General features: G+C 45.2%; 1 protein-coding gene across 1 annotated transcript in view; it reads left to right on the forward strand.

The window, feature by feature from the left end:
• The window catches only part of TLK2 (tousled like kinase 2), a 226,197-nt gene extending 210,941 nt beyond the window's left edge, over positions 1-15,256 (forward strand). Inside the window, exons 16-21 of the mRNA XM_029572698.1 lie at positions 2,419-2,508; positions 8,883-9,052; positions 9,466-9,604; positions 9,779-9,890; positions 10,088-10,195; positions 10,602-15,256. Coding sequence (XP_029428558.1) covers positions 2,419-2,508; positions 8,883-9,052; positions 9,466-9,604; positions 9,779-9,890; positions 10,088-10,195; positions 10,602-10,775 — 793 coding nt within the window. The 3' untranslated portion in view covers positions 10,776-15,256. The remainder of the gene's footprint in view (positions 1-2,418; positions 2,509-8,882; positions 9,053-9,465; positions 9,605-9,778; positions 9,891-10,087; positions 10,196-10,601) is intronic.
• The last annotated feature ends 1,022 nt before the right edge of the window (positions 15,257-16,278 follow it).

Genomic DNA, 16,278 nt, shown 5'->3' on the forward strand with positions numbered 1-16,278 from the left:
CCGGGTAATAAAAATAAATTAACTAATAGTTACTAATAAATATACAAATTATCTCATTAGATAAAACAAGGGTTTCTGCAGGAAAGCTTGAAGGTTAACGAAGTAGTAGTAGAATTGGAAAGTTCTAATGTTCTGTAGGGGATATACAGGTGTAGGCTTGCTTGAATGGCCATGTCTGAGTTTTTGTTTAAATTTTTTGGGGCACAGTTCTTGTCTTAGGTCAGTTGGCATGGTGTTCCAGAGAGTTGGCCCAGCTATGGATAGTACATGTTGTTTTGTAGCCTTGAGGTGTGTGGTTTTGGGAGATGGTGTGTGTAGTGTGGATAGGTGTTGAGTTCTGATAGGTCTTGTGAGGGTGCGAAACATTATAGAGTCATTGAACCATTGCATATTTTGATTGTGTAGGGATTTGTGGATGATAGTCAGGGTCTTGTATTGTATTGTATTCGGTATGCTACTGGAAGCCAGTGTAAGGCTAGAGTTGGGGAGATGTGCTCTCGTTTGCAAGTGCCGGTGAGGATTCAGGCGGTGGCAGTTTGTAGCATCTGCAAAGGGTATGTTGTGTTTTTAGGGAGGCCTAGTAATATGGTATTGCAGTAGTCGATTTTTGAAGATGGTGGCCTGAAGTACTGTATGGAAGTCATTAGGGTGTAACAGGGGTTTTAGTTTTTTGAGAGTGGAGTTTAAAGTAGCATTCTCTGATTGTATTGTTGATAATTTTTTTTAGGTTGAATTGGTGGTCAAGTGTAACGCCTAAATCTCTTACATGTTGAGTAAATGATCAGGCAGATGTGGGTATGATATTAATGCTATGTTGCAGTGCAATCAGCATGAGTTCAGTTTTTGTTGTGTTGAGGGCGAGGTTGAGGTTACTAAGGAGGTCGTTGATTGCTGTAAGGGCTTTTTCCCAAGTGTTGATGGCTTTGGGGAGGTTATCAGAAATGGGTATGAGAATTTGTACATCGTCCGCATTCAGTAATGGGTATGAGAATTTGTATGTCGTTCGCATCAGCCCTCTCTTTCCTTACATCTGGTATTGCCCTGCTCCCTGTGCCGTGTATTTATGCAAACATCTTGCCACACCCAGTGCTAGATTTAGATTGTTACTGCCACTAGGTATGGTTGGTGCCCCTGCCCTCTTCCTTCCTAGTAGTGAGCAGGAGCCCAGGGTAGTATCTTGTTGGCTCAGCCCTTATGTCACAGCCCCTGCTGGGCTGTAATTGGTGCAGAGATAGCAGGTAAGAACATCCAGATCTTATGTAGAGCACCAGGGCTGCAAAACTCTTTGATAGTGAAATTAACTATACCATTGTAACAAGGCAGGAACTTGCTGCTACATCCCAGATCCACAGCAACATTTTGCAATCTTTGGAACGTTGTCACTTCCAGAATTCTGGCACCCTAGGCACAGGCCTGGTAGACCTATGCAGATAGCCAAGCCTGGCTCCTACTTCTGATGAAAGAAAGGAGGCATGACTCTGGTATAATGAAAATAACTGCTAATTCATCAAGAACACCCCCCTCCACCCCTGTCTGGAATATTGTCGTGCTCCGTTTCAGCCCTTATGTTTCTCTCCTGCTATATGTACATATGTTTCTTCTTCATCGCAGGTTTTACAAACTGACAGGCTGATACAGAATGGTGCGCTCGGCTGAGCGCACCATTTTGCCCCCGTTTGGCCACGCGTTTTAGACGCGCTATTATTACTGCTTATGCTGTAAGGGGTAATAGCGCGTGGAAAACGCGCAGCCAACCACCCCAAAGCCAATAGCGCTCATCACATGCAAATGCATGTTGATGAGCCTATTAGTTATTACCCTGGAATATTGAAAGTAAAATGTGCTGCCAAGCTGCACATTTTACTCTCAGAAATTAACGCAGGCGTTAACCATAGAAAGCACCAGGAAAGTGTACAGAAAAGCAGAAAAAATCCCCCCCCCCCCCCCCCCACCCCCGAAAAAAAAATCTGCCCGCCAATTAGCGGGTTTGAAAATGGACGCTCAATTTTGTTGGCATCCGTTTTCCAAACTCGTGGCTGTCAGCGAGTCCGAAAACCGATGCTGGTAAAATTAAGCGTCTGTTGTTGGACCCTGTGACAGCCGCCTCTTCCGCTAATAAGGAGGTGCTAGGGATGCACTAGTATCCCTAGTGCCTCCTTATTAGCATGGGCCCTAATTTAAATACAAAATCACGCACCCAAGAGAAGTGCCTGGGCGCGTGTCAGGAGAGCGGGAGCTCGCCTTGGAGCGCCAGCTCTCCCGCACGTTTTATTGCATCGGCCTGTGAGTTAATGTTTGTGTTTCAGGGTGCTGCCTGATCTACATTCATTCTGTGTGGCTGCATTTGTGCAGCTTTAACACTCAGCTATCTTCTATCCAGTCTGCCTTGCACATTTCCTTTTTTTTCCTTCCCCCTAGACATGCCTGCCGAGAGTATCGAATTCACAAAGAGCTGGATCACCCACGCATAGTCAAGCTCTATGACTACTTTTCACTTGACACAGACTCGTAAGTGCTTTGCAGTTACTTTAATCTCTACCCTGGACTGTTTCTTTTCTTCCATGACCCCATCCCCCTTGCTTGATCCTGGAAATAATGTGTGACAGGAAGAGGCAAAAAAAATGGGCAAGTAAAACATGAGAAAATTAGATTTTGGATAGGCCATTCTTCCGGCACCGGGAAAGTGCACCGAAAAGCAGTAAAAACTGCTTTTCTATGCACCCTCTGACTTAATATCATGGCAATATTAAGTCAGAGGTCGCGAAGAGTAAAAAAAAAAAAAAAAAAGTTAAAAAAAAAAGACAAAAAAAATTCCCTGTACATACCTGGATCAGTCCAGACTCCTGGGTTTTGTCCCCCCTCTAGCAGATGAAGACAGAGCAGTTATCAAAACAAACTCCGCCTATAAATAGGCTGGTGCCACCTACAGTCCGGCAGTATTCTTCTGTCTCCAGCAGATGGGAGAGGTGCCAAACCTACAGTCTGGGCTGTGTGCTTAAATTGATTATCTTGTGTTTAGTTAGTTTAGGGGAATTTTTTGTCTTTTGTTTCTGGATTATTTCAGCTTTATTTAAAAAGAATATAAAAGAAAGGAGCTTGTGGCAGCACAGTGGTCGTTAGCCTCCCAGGTGGTCGTTAGGTTCTGAGAGAACCATACCCCACTGGTCTGAGGCAGCTGCTTCACAAGGTCAAGGGCCCTACTTATCTACTTAGCAGCTTGGGTGCGACACCGGGGAGCCCAGTTCACTCCACCCAAAGGGATCAGCACCTTGGACCACTTCCTGCAAGTTTTAGAATTTAAAAAAATTTTTGCTTTCATTTTCTCCCGCACCAGCTCTCTCTCCTTCACTCCCTGTCGCAGCGCGGTATTTGCCTTTCGTTTTGCTGTTTATTCATTGAATTTTCTTTAATTTATTTTGTCTTTATTTTCCTGTCACAAGTCGATGCCGCGTTTGTCCGTTTGCCACGTGTGCAGGTCGGTCTGCGCGCGGCTCTCCATGGAGGTCCTTTGCTCGGCTTGCATCCCGGGAGGGGGAGAGGCTGTCGGGAGCCAAAAAAAAAAAAATGTAAATGGCAAAACTATTTAAATCAAAGTCTGCCCCAGTCCTGATTGGGATGTCTGCTGCAATTCACTCTGAGGCTGATCAGTTCCCATTCAGCATGGGAACGGGGAACCATTTTCCAGTCATTCAGGGTTGTGTCTCGTGCAGCGCTGGGGGAGGGGGTTTTACCTTCTCCTCTTTCTCCCCAGCAAGGTTTCCCAAGGGACAGGGAACCTTTACAGCCTAATTCCCCTGCAATGGAGGATAGCCTCGAGGGGGCCTCTGACTCCTCTTCCTCTTTTTTTGTCACAATTTGTGTTATTGCTTCATAAAGCTTACAAGGAGAGGAAGTTAGGGAAGCTGCAGTCTGGTAAAAAGGTAGTTTCTCAAGGATCTAACCCTCTGCTAAGAAAAGGTCTACCTCTAAGGGAGGTGCAGAGCCTGCTCATCTAAGCGTCCCCATCGGTCAGGGGTTCCCCAGATTACTACAGGTACTTCTAGTCAGGATTATGATCCAGATGACCTAGACCTACTGCCCAAGCCCCCACAGGGGATGGATGTAGACCCTGATTTACAGCATCAAGGCACAATGCGTGGGGTGCATGCTGTGGAAGGGGATGACCCTAAGATGGTGCGCCTCTTTAGAAAGGAGGAGTTGGGTCCCCTTATTCCTTCTATTTTAGCTGAACTGGGCATTGAAGGTCCCCCTGAGGAATCTAAATTGGGTGCTATGGATCCGGTGTTGCTGGGTCTGAGAGACCCTGCTTCTTCCTTTCCTCTTCATTTCTCAGCTACAGATTTGCTCTTCCGGGAATGGGATACCCCGGACCTGGGATTGAAAGTGTGTAAAGCCATGGACAAGCTATATCCTCTGCTAGAGGATGCTTTAGAGCTGCTTTGAGTATCCAAGGTAGATGCGGCAGTGTGAGCTGTTACCAAGAAGACCACGATCCCGGTTACTGGAGCTACAGCACTCAAGGACCTGCAAGACAGGAATTTGGAGGTGCAACTTAAAAGGATTTTTGAGGTTTCAGCACTGGGAGTGCATGCGGCTATTTGCAGCAATTTCGCCTTACGAGCGGGTCTCCACTGGATTCAGCAGTTGCAAGCTAATGCCACCTTATCGGATGAAGAGGCGGCCCAGGGAGGTCGTCTGGAAGCTTTGGTGGCATACAGCGTGGATGCACTACATGATCTACTGCACAATTCAGCCAGATCCATGGTTTCAGCTGTCTCAGCTCATAGGCTCCTCTTTTGAGAAACTAGTTGGTGGATGTCTCCTCCAAGTCACAGCTAGGATCCTTGTCCTTCAAAGACAAACTACTTTTCGGTAAAGAACTGGAAGATATGATCCAATCTTTGGGGGAGAATAAGATTTCTAATTGCTCCTTGCAGTTACGATACCAAGCGAAGAGCGGTGCAGGATACTTTGCAATGACTTCTGCAACTAGGGGCCATCGTCTCAGTGCCTCCGGAGGCAAGATGGAAAGGCCGTTACTCCATTTACTTCATAGTGCCAAAAAAAGAGGGATCGTTTTGGCTCATTCTGGATCTGAAAAAAGTAAATAGATGTCTCCGGGTCCCCCGGTTTCGCATGGAGACGCTCTGGTCAGTCATTGCCTCGGTGCACAAGGGAGAGTTTCTAGCATCCTTAGACCTCACGGAAGCAGATCTTCATATAGGCATTCGGTCAGACCACCAGAGGTTTCTTCGGTTTTCGGAACTGGATCAGCATTTTCAGTTTTCAGGCTCTGTCCTTCAGTCTAGCCACAGCGCCCAGGACATTCACTAAGGTGATGGTGGTGGTGGCAGCCCATCTCCGCAGGGAAAGGTTGCTGGTGCATCCTTAGTTGGACGATTGGCTGATTCGTGCAAAATTGAAAGTGCTTGCTCAGGAGGCGATTCAGAGAGTACTTCAGCTCCTGCAATCACTGGCCTGGGGTGGTCAATTTCTCCAAGAGCCGACTGGAGCCCACTCAGTCATTGGAGTATTTGGGTGCTCTATTCAACACTCAGCATGGCAGAGTGTTGCTTATCACGGAATGCATCTCCAAGCTGCAAGTCCAAGTAAGAGGTTTAATGCTCAAGCACCCACCCAGAGTCAGAGATTATTTACAGGTTCTCGGGTCGATGACTTCAACATTAGAACTTGTACCCTGGGCCTTTGCTCATATGAGGCCTTTACAGTCGCCTTGCTTTCCCGATGGAAGCCAGTTTCCGAGCTTTTTCATCTACCTTTGCCGCTTACGGAGGCAGTGCGATCCAGTCTCGACTAGTGGTTGGTGACGGACAATTTAGTCTGAGGAGTTCCCCTGGAAGTGCCCGACTGGACAGTGGTCACCACCGATGCCAGTTTCTCTGGTTGGGGAGTGGTATGCCATTGGAAATCGGTACAAGGACTTTGGTCTCCCGTCGAATCTCTCTGGTTGATCAACTGGAAACCAGGGCGGTATGGTTGGCATTGCAAGCATTCCATCTTTTCCTCCAGGGCAAGTCGGTCAGAGTTCTCTCAGATGATGCGACCATGGTGGTGTACATCAATCGCCAAGGAGGAACCAGAAGTCAACCGGAGGGCGATGGAAGCTCAACAATTGATCAGCTGGGCAGAACAAAACTTGGTAAGCATAGTAGTGTCTCACATCACCGGCGTGGACAATGTGCAGGCAGACTTTATAAGTCGTCACCGTCTTGATCCCGGGGAATGGGAATTGATGGACACGGTTTTTCAACTCATTTGCGATGCGTGGGGCATGCCCAGCATGGATCCTCATTGCGACGTTTCAGAATGCCAAAGCTCCACGATTCTATGCTCGGTGGAGAGAGACAGGAGCAGAAGGGGTAGATGCCCTATTGCTGCCTTGGCCCACAGAGGTTCTTCTGTACATCTTTCCGCCTTGGCCATTGATCGGCAAAGTGCTCAGGCGGATAGAGATCCATCCAATGGAGGTCATCCTGGTAGCTCCAGAATGGCTGATACGTCCCTGGTTCGCGGACCTTCTCAATCTTGCCATGGAGGGCCCGCTGCGGTTTCCAGTTCTCCTGGACCTGCTGCATCAAGGGCCTGTTTGTTTGGAAGAAGTCGATCGCTTCTGTCTAGTGGCATGGCTTTTGAAAGGCAGAGGTTAAGTCGCAAAGGCTGTTCTCCGGCTGTAGTAGCCATGCTCCTCTGATCGTGTAAGACTTCTACCAATCTCACGTATGTTAGAGTATGGAAAGTTTTTGAGACTTGATGTCTGGACCGAGAGGTCACTCCTACCCGGTCTTCGGTGTCAGATATTCTGTGTTTTCTACAATCCGGTCTAACGGTTTGTCATGTAGTTCCCTCAGAGTGCAAGTGGCGGCGCTTGGTTGTTTGCGTGGATCCGACCACGGCATAGCGTTAGCCGCACATCCGGATGTAGTTCGTTTTCTTAAGGGAGCAAAACACTTGTGTCCATCTCTTCAGCATCCCTATCCGTCATGGAGTCTGAATTTAGTCCTCACTGCTCTTTGTTCGGCACCTTTTGAGCCCTTGAAGAGATCGACTCTAAAAGTTCTTACCTTGAAGGTGATTTTTCTGGTGGCATTACATCGGCTCATAGGATGTCGGAACTCCAGGCACTTTCAAGTAGGGAACCCTTTTTGCGGATTTCAAATTCGGGAGTTTCTTTAAGGACGGTTCAGTCTTTCTTGCTAAAAGTAGTTTCCTCTTTTCTTGTCAACCAATCGGTTGATCTGCTGGCCTTTACGGAGTTAGACTGTTCGGATCCTTTTTGGTTGGTGACTTGCGGAAGCTTGATGTTCGCAGACCTATGCTTTGGTACCTAGAGGTTACCAATTAGATTTGTGTGTCTGACCATCTCTTTGTGCTGTGGAGTGGTCATAAACGAGGATAGAAGGCGTCCAAAACTACTATAGCTTGTTGGCTAAAAGAGGCTATTAGTTCGGCCTATCTCCTTCGGGGTAGATCCCTTCCTATGGGTCTGTGTGCCCACTCTACTCGTTCGCAAGCAGCGTCTTGGGCAGAGTGTCAGATGGTATCACCGCAAGAGATATGCAGGGCAGCTATGTGGAAATCCTTGCATACTTTTGCAAGACATTACAGACTGGATGTTCAGGCTCCAGTTGCGGGAGGATTTGGAGAGGGAGTGCTTCGAGCGGGCCTCTCCAGATCCCATCCCAATTAAGGAAGCTCTGGTACATCCCAGGAGTCTGGACTGATCCGGGTACGTACAGGGAATGGAAAATTAGTTTCTTACCTGATAATTTTCATTCCTGTAGTACCACGGATCAGTCCAGAATCCTGCCCATCTCAGACATGAGAGAAAGGGAGAGTCCGCTCGGTTCTTATATATTATCTTATTTCAGATTGGCAGAGTTCTGAATTTTGTCTTCAAGTGGTTCTCAAGGTTCAGGTCCTGGGAGGGTTCAGTGGACCGGTTTGTTTCTTTTACTGTATATAGTTATAATGGTTTTGAGATTTCCATTCTGCTTTGACATTGAGTAATACTCCGGACTGTAGGTAGCACCAGCCTATTTATAGGCGGAGTTTGTTTTGATAACTGCTCTGTCTCCAGCTGCTAGAGGGGGGGCAAAACCCAGGAGTCTGGACTGATCCGTGGTACTACAGGAATGAAAATTATCAGGTAAGAAACTAATTTTCCTTTGGAAGTCGGCCCGCGGCTGTTGGGTCGAAAACCGGACGCTCAATTTTGCCGGCGTCCGGTTTCCGAGCCCGTGGCTGTCAGCGGGCTTGAGAACCAACGCCAGTAAAATTGAGCGTCGGCTGTCAAACCTACTGACAGCCACAGCTCCTGTCAAAAAGGAGGCGCTAGGGACGCACTAGTGTCCCTAGCGCCTCCTTTTGCCCGTTTCTACCGCCGGGCCTAATTTAAATACTGTATCGCGTGCACAGGCAAGTGGCCTGTGCGCGTGCCGGGAGAGCAGGTGTTCGCCCGCTCTCCCGCGGACTTTACTGAATCGGCCTGTGTGTAAATAATACTAAAAAATGAAACAATAAGCAGAATAATTTAAATTACGTTAAGTTTAAGAAAATTCTGGAGGTTTTGAGGGTTTTCCTAAAAAAAAAAAAAAAATAAGATGGAGCTCCCCACCTAAGAGCTTTAAAGGTCACTTTTACCCACCATTGCCTCAGGTATCAACATACATTGTAAGTCCTCTCTAGGGCAGGGACCTACTTATGGTGCCTGATGATAGCTCACCTTGAGATTGACTTTGGAGAAGCACGTAATTAAATCCAAATGCTCTAAGCACTGGGCTGCGTAACCCTGGGACGAGCAGAGAGAGACCTGGGGCCAGGCAGGACCCAGGTGTAAGTGATGAGCTGGTTTCTGCCCTCAGGTTCTGTACGGTGCTGGAGTACTGTGAAGGGAACGATCTGGATTTTTACCTGAAACAGCACAAGCTGATGACGGAGAAAGAGGCACGTTCCATTATCATGCAGATTGTCAACGCTTTAAAGTACTTAAACGAAATCAAACCGCCCATCATCCACTATGACCTCAAGCCAGGTAGGTCACACAGCCTTCGTGGCGCAGAAGATTTTCTGCTCACCTACTTCTCCACTCCATATCACTCTCACCAAAAACAAACACAAACCTGGTTTTTAAATACTCTTCATTGATGGCAGGATGTGAAATTGGTTTTTGTACATGATACTAGATGCTTCTAGTAGCTTTTTCATCAGTGGCCATAAGCAAAGATTTCTTGGCATTAGCAGCTTATTCTCTAGTTGGTTGGTTAACCTGAGAGACCAGTGCCAAGATGGCATTGCCCATGTTCACACAGTTGTTGCATAGGGTGAATTAATATGCCATAATTTGTAGCTTTCCATTTTCTCTTTCTGTTTATAGATGGGGCGGTTTTAGGCTCAGGTATTTTCTCTTCCATTCTCAGCTGGAACTCTCTTCCTCTCTTCCCTCAGGTAATATTCTTCTTGTCAATGGTACAGCCTGTGGGGAAATAAAAATCACAGATTTTGGACTGTCTAAGATTATGGATGATGACAGCTACAACTCGGTGGATGGGATGGAGCTGACGTCGCAGGGAGCCGGCACTTACTGGTACATATCCCTCCAGAGTGATGCTAGGTTGGATTGCTGGGAAATCCAGTTTAAATAATGAGAGTTTTATTCCCAGTCTGTGTTTTTGGACAGCAGGAAATTTTGTGGCTCTGCATGCTATGCCTTTTTTAATTCCATGCCCTGCAAATGTCTCATTTTCTCTCCGCTCATCAGGTATTTGCCGCCTGAGTGTTTTGTAGTTGGCAAAGAACCTCCAAAGATCTCTAACAAAGTTGACGTCTGGTCAGTGGGAGTCATTTTCTATCAGTGTCTCTACGGTAGGAAGGTAAGACCTGTGCTCAAGAACAAAGCTGCCTTACTTTCCACTGTGCCATTCTTTTTTTGGGGAGAGGGGGGGAAGTGGGGTGGTGTTTGGAATGCATTGTATTATTTCTGGTCTTTTTGATCTCTCTGCTGTGATACAACAATATTGAATGTGTTCAAGCTGCTGCCATTCATTTTGCGGTGGTTTTGTTTTGGCAGCCATTTGGCCACAACCAGTCTCAACAAGACATTCTGCAAGAGAACACAATCCTTAAAGCTACTGAGGTGCAGTTCCCTCCAAAGCCAGTGGTCACACCTGAAGCAAAGGTAAAGCCCATGATGGGCCTAGTGGGACATGGCATCTATTTGCATGGGCTTTGTAGGCAATGTTTGGTGTTGGTATGCTAGAGAGGAAAGGAGCTGGATAAGCTGTGTAGGAAGCAGATCCTTTACCCTCTTGGTAGCTGACATGCTTATGTATGTTGGAGAAGAGGTTAGGGGCTTGGGCTCTCTCTTACCAACCACTGCTACAGAAAGTTGTGGGCAACCTCAGTGAGCAGAGGAAAAGAAAAAGCATGCAGGATTAGGGATAATTCAAATTTATGCTGAAAAGAGAGTAATTGAGGAAGTTAAAGGTGGAAAAGTAGCGCACTAAAAGAAATAGAGCTGTGTGTGTCAGATGTGTGCCACATCAGATCAACCCGCTTAATGGAACTGTGTTTGCCCTTTTCAGGCATTTATCCGCCGCTGCCTGGCCTATCGGAAAGAGGACCGGATAGATGTCCAACAGCTAGCCTGTGACCCCTACCTGCTGCCCCACATCCGGAAATCTGTGTCCACCAGCAGCCCAGCTGTGGCTGCCATTGCATCGACATCCGGATCCTCTAACAACAGCTCTTCAAACTGAAAAAGAGCCAGACATTCACTCAGCCAAAGGCCTTTTTTCTTTTTCTAATTTAAAAATAAAAAGGCAACAGAAAAACAGCTTTTTTTATTTTTGAAGAACACATTTTGAATTGCTAAAAATCAGAATAGTTCTGGTGGAAACCTGCATCGGGTGCTGCCCCCTTTTCACCCTCCATCCCCTATGCTTGGCTTCAGTTTTTCCATCCATACAGCATGAGTGCATTGAGCTGCTCATCCAGCAAGGCACAGGCTGGCCCAAAATGGAGCTACCACCCCCAGCCCTCTTTCCCAAGGAGGCCGACTGATGCGGTTCTGCTCCGCGAAGGGGAGCGAATGGGAACACAGAAATGGAGTCCTGTGTGCCACTGGCCTCTGGACGTCTTGCAGGCTGGAGGCAGTCATGGCAAAAGCCTACTTCAGAAGAAAACTGACTTGTAAAAAACAGAATAAAACAAAAGGCTGGGCTAGTCCAGCATTGATATTTAAACTGTTTCTTTGGGAAATTTTTCCCTCTTCCTCCTTTTAAAATGTAGATAACAGCTCCTGGAAGACAGACAGAACATGAGAACTTCGGAAGCACAAAGCATTTCAGCCAGGAGACTTTTTTTTTTTTTTTTTGACTTGCTGCCCTTAAGAAAAACAAAGGAAAATTTAAAAAAAAAAAAAAGTTGATGCTGCCTGTTCTTGGCAATAGTTAGCGTTTTTACGCATAATAATTTCAATTTTGAACAGGGAGGAGGGGGAGGGAAGGTGGGAGGGAATTAATTTTTTATCATCTGGAAGGAAGAAATGCTTTTTTTTTTTTTTTAAACTGATGGTAAAAGTGAAACCCGTATTAGCCGCTACATGGCAGTGTTACTCCTGTGGCACTGCGGCCTGGACCTACTTCCCATTAACAGTTCCTCCCCCTACACTCTTCTTGGCAGGACTCTATTGGCTATTTGTTATGGTGGGAGGGATAGGTTGGGGAAATGGTTTCCATAGGTGCCTATGACCTCTTGTTCACTTTTGTTGACTTGCTCTGCCACACAGCATATAGACCGTTGTCCCTCCTAATTTATTTCAAGTGATTAAAAATATATTAATAATTGCAGTCTAGTCTTGTTGATGCAGTATTCCAAGGCTACCTGGGTAGGATTGGTAGAAAATGTCAGCAGCTGGGGCATGGGTAAGGGTTTCTAGCTGCTGTGAAGGAGCAGGTTTTACGACATCTGTTCACATGCTAAACATCTGTTCACATGCTAAACATTGTATGTTTCTTAACCTCTTTATTAAACCTTTTAAGGTCTGTCCTCTTAATTCGGAAAGGGGCAATATCAAATATCCATCAGTGGGTTTCAATTAACAGCTGTTTTAAAATGCAATCATAAACACACACAAATATCAGATATGACAAAAATACCTTCCCTTGTGCTTGTCTGGTCCAAGTTTGATCATCCCAGATACTTCTGGCTAAATGCCTGGTCACATAACCATGTTTTCAATTATTTTTTTACCTAAAAGATAAATAATTGGTTTCTTGTCACAGTTACAGCAACATGGGCCTAAACAAGCAAATTCATGCTGTCATGTCCCTGTTCACTGTGCTTCTGTCAGGGGAGGAATAGTCAGAAAGGCCTGCTGAAATGATCTGAGACTCCTCTCTAGAGCATAGTGGGACAGAAGACGCGCAGATATGGCTGAGTTCCCATATTCGAGCATCCAAACAGGAGAGAGATCTTAAATTGCAGTCAGAATTCCACTGGCAACCAATACAGCTCCCTCTGATCAGGAACTTTACTGCTTTTGAATGCATATTCTCCCATCTTTCTTGCTGAAGTGTTGCAAACCTAACTCCATGAACATGAGATTTCCTTAGAATTCTGTCTCTGTATCTGATTTCTTTGCTGTATGATAAATACAGAAGCAAATAATCTTAAATCTGCCTTAATAAATTGATAATAGATGATAAACTTTTTTCCCCGCCTTCTTAAATTTTGCCTATTAGAACCTTGCTATAAAAACAAGGGTAGGAAGAGTCCTATTTGAAAATGTCATTGAAATTCTTAATTAGAGTAGAAAATCCTCAAAATTTTAGATCTTGTGATGAAGAAATCTCCAGGCCATCAGTTTGCAGTTCTGGAAAATACTGAGCAACAGTGAGGAGGAGATTAGGAAATGGAGGTCCACTTTGGGATTTCCATACCCTGTGTTCTGTTGCAGCAGGGTTGCAATAGACAAATTGCAATAAGCGGGAAAGGTGAAAAGCTGGCCTGGGCTGTAATTTCATCTCTGCTTCTGAAACCTTTTGTGGATTTGTCAAAGGGAGATAAGTGCAGCATAAGAAGTATTGTTTTGGGATGGAGATTTCTGTCTTTGTTAGTCTGTTGATGCTTGGGTTTGCTGTGAAATGGTACACTCTTTTATCAACTCTTTTTCTTCTAGGCGCAGGGAAGGAGAGACCCAGTGGGGGAACATGTGGCAGCCAGCTTGGAATGTTCCACAATTTCCCTACGTGGCAGGAAGCAGTTGTTTAAAGATGGAAGGAGTTCAGAAATACTAATTCATACATCATAGGGGATAGGTTATACTAAACGAGACTACCACAGCTTTTCCCAACTCAAGAGTGAATTTGGTAATCGGATTGCAGGAAACTTGACTACATGGGATGAAAATGCTAGCTGGCTTGGCTTTCAGATATTTACATGCATGCATTCTGCCAACAGTAGACCACAAAGTGGAGATATGTGCATGACTCCCTGGGGATGCTCAGTGGTAACTCAGCCAAAGTTATTTTCTGATTTTGACCTGCTGTATCTGCATTATTTTTTATACCGTGCTGCATTTAGAATTGAAATCTTTTTTTGCCAACTAAATTTCCTAGTACTGTGCAGTAACTTGTTAAAAAAAAATATATATATATACTCACAAACTTTGTAGAAAAATCAGAAATGCATTGCTAAGGGATTTGGGTAGCTTGTAGGTGTGTGTTAGGGTTCTCAGTTTTTGACATTCCCCTTCTCTCACCCATAAAGTCTGTATTCTTGTCACTTTTTTGCTGTTAGAAAAGAACAGCTGATGCACAATGCCTTGAAAATAGGTGAATAAACTAATAGTGGAGGGTGGACAAGAGAGAGCCACTGTGCTGCAGTCACAGCTCCATCCAAAACAAAACGGCCAGTTCTAAGCACTTGATGCAGCTTTCCCAGAGAGTTTGCAGTCACTGCCATAGGACCATGTATTTGCCCCATTACTGCAGATGAAATTCCTTATCTCAGCTTTTCCTCCCCAGTTGATTGACAGAGAACTAAACCACCAAAACCAGATCAGGAGGAGGGGACAATACTTAAGGGCTCTCAACTCCCAGGGTGAGACTCCAGTTTCCCAGCATGCTCCCTTTTTAGTACAGTCTATTGCCCGGAGTGTTGAATCATACACCTAAGTGGTCTGTTCCATCCTTCCCGGTTTTCCTCATGTTGGTCCATGCCAGCTAATGTATGAGACGGGGATAAAGGTTAAGCATTTTTTGGGGTACCTTGTGCTACTTGTATAGCTCTTCAGCTCAGTTGTCTCAAGACATGAGCTGGATCATACCCCCAGGTATATTGTACTTCTGCATCCTCAGAAGGAGAAAAGAGCTTTAATTTTCTTTGGGATTTGGAGTTTGGTGCACAGCAAGAAATTGTCAGCCTTCTCTAACAATTCACTAGCCTCCTACTGGGGCCTGTTATTCTTTAGCAGCTCTCTCATAGGCTTGGTTGAGTTAGGAGGTGGTGAAGAGGGCAGATGGATGCCTGACACTCAAAAGTAAGTCTTGGATTTCAAACTTTCAATTCAAATCTAAGCTTTTCTGCTTTTAAGGGTTGTATAGCACAGTATTTCAGCAGGATATTTTACTGCTTGCAGTGCCATAGTTTTAGCAATATTACATCCAATCGCACCAGCAGTTCTAGTTATGAAAGTTGGGTTCAAATTTTGAGCCTAGTCCAGCAGTTTTTCCTGATTCTTGGATCCTTTATGTTAAAGGTGCCCCTGGTAGCTCTCTAGTTGGAGGAAAGTCTGATCTTCCCAAAAGTGGGATAGAAAGATTTCAGTTCAGCGGTGTGTATGTTCTGAATCTGCGGGCACATTTTATTTTATTTTTTAACTACTAATTTGTGTTTGTGTTAGATGAGTTTCTCGCTGCTCCGTGACCCGATAGGCGGGCATACTGACAGTGTTAGCCATTTCTGCTGCTAATTTGGTAGCTGATCAAGGGACACCCCTCTCCCTCCTTCCCTGTTCCTCCTCCCCCCCCCCCCCCCCCCAAGCTGGAATTTTAATAGTCAATGTTTGTCTTCGTTAATATGGGTTTCACTTTTCACAAGTAGGGATTTTTTTCCATACTGTTCATTTACTTGAAAAATGTGTATAAATTGTAACTTAATGCTAGGCCTAACTGTTCTGATTTACCCAACAAATTAAAAAAAAACATGGATATTAAAATTCCTTTTTGAGAAATGAGGTGGCTTGTAAATTCCTTTTTCTCTGTATAGTTTCCTTCCGCTTACTGTTGTCCTTAGTCCAAATAGGCTCCCATATCCCCATGACTATGAGAGGAGAGATGCACCGGATGCAGTTAGTTGATCTGATCCATAAGATGATTCAGGGTTGTTGCTTGATCCCTGCAGCTTATTTCCCTGTTGAACCTGAGATCATGGTATCGCATTCCAAGGATGGTTCCATGAGTGGGTGGAATAAAGGGATCATGGTCTGTGGACATCTGTGGTTTTATGGATGGTGGTACTGCTTCAAACCTCAGTGAGGCCTGCTCATGTATGTGAAATGTCAGATACTTTCTTTGCAGATATAGTATACTTGGATTTTCAGAAGGCGTTAACGGAAAATGTCATAATGCCTCTGTATCGCTCCATGGTGAGACCGCACCTTGAATACTGTGTACAATTCTGGTCGCCGCATCTCAAAAAAGATATAATTGCGATGGAGAAGGTATAGAGAAGGGCTACCAAAATGATAAGGGGAATGGAACAACTCCCCTATGAGGAAAGACTAAAGAGGTTAGGACTTTTCAGCTTGGAGAAGAGACGACTGAGGGGGGATATGATAGAGGTGTTTAAAATCATGAGAGGTCTAGAACGGGTAGATGTGAATCGGTTATTTACTCTTTCGGATAGTAGAAAGACTAGGGGGCACTCCATGAAGTTAGCATGGGGCACATTTAAAACTAATCGGAGAAAGTTCTTTTTTACTCAACGCACAATTAAACTCTGGAATTTGTTGCCAGAGGATGTGGTTCGTGCAGTTAGTATAGCTGTGTTTAAAAAAGGATTGGATAAGTTCTTGGACGAGAAGTCCATTACCTGCTATTAAGTTCACTTAGAGAATAGCCACTGCCATTAGCAATGGTTACATGGAATAGACTTAGTTTTTGGGTACTTGCCAGGTTCTTATGGCCTGGATTGGCCACTGTTGGAAACAGGATGCTGGGCTTGATGGACCCTTGGTCTGACCCAGTATGGCATTTT

The sequence above is a fragment of the Rhinatrema bivittatum genome, chromosome 12 (assembly GCF_901001135.1).
Source record: "Rhinatrema bivittatum chromosome 12, aRhiBiv1.1, whole genome shotgun sequence".
NCBI lineage: Eukaryota > Metazoa > Chordata > Amphibia > Gymnophiona > Rhinatrematidae > Rhinatrema > Rhinatrema bivittatum.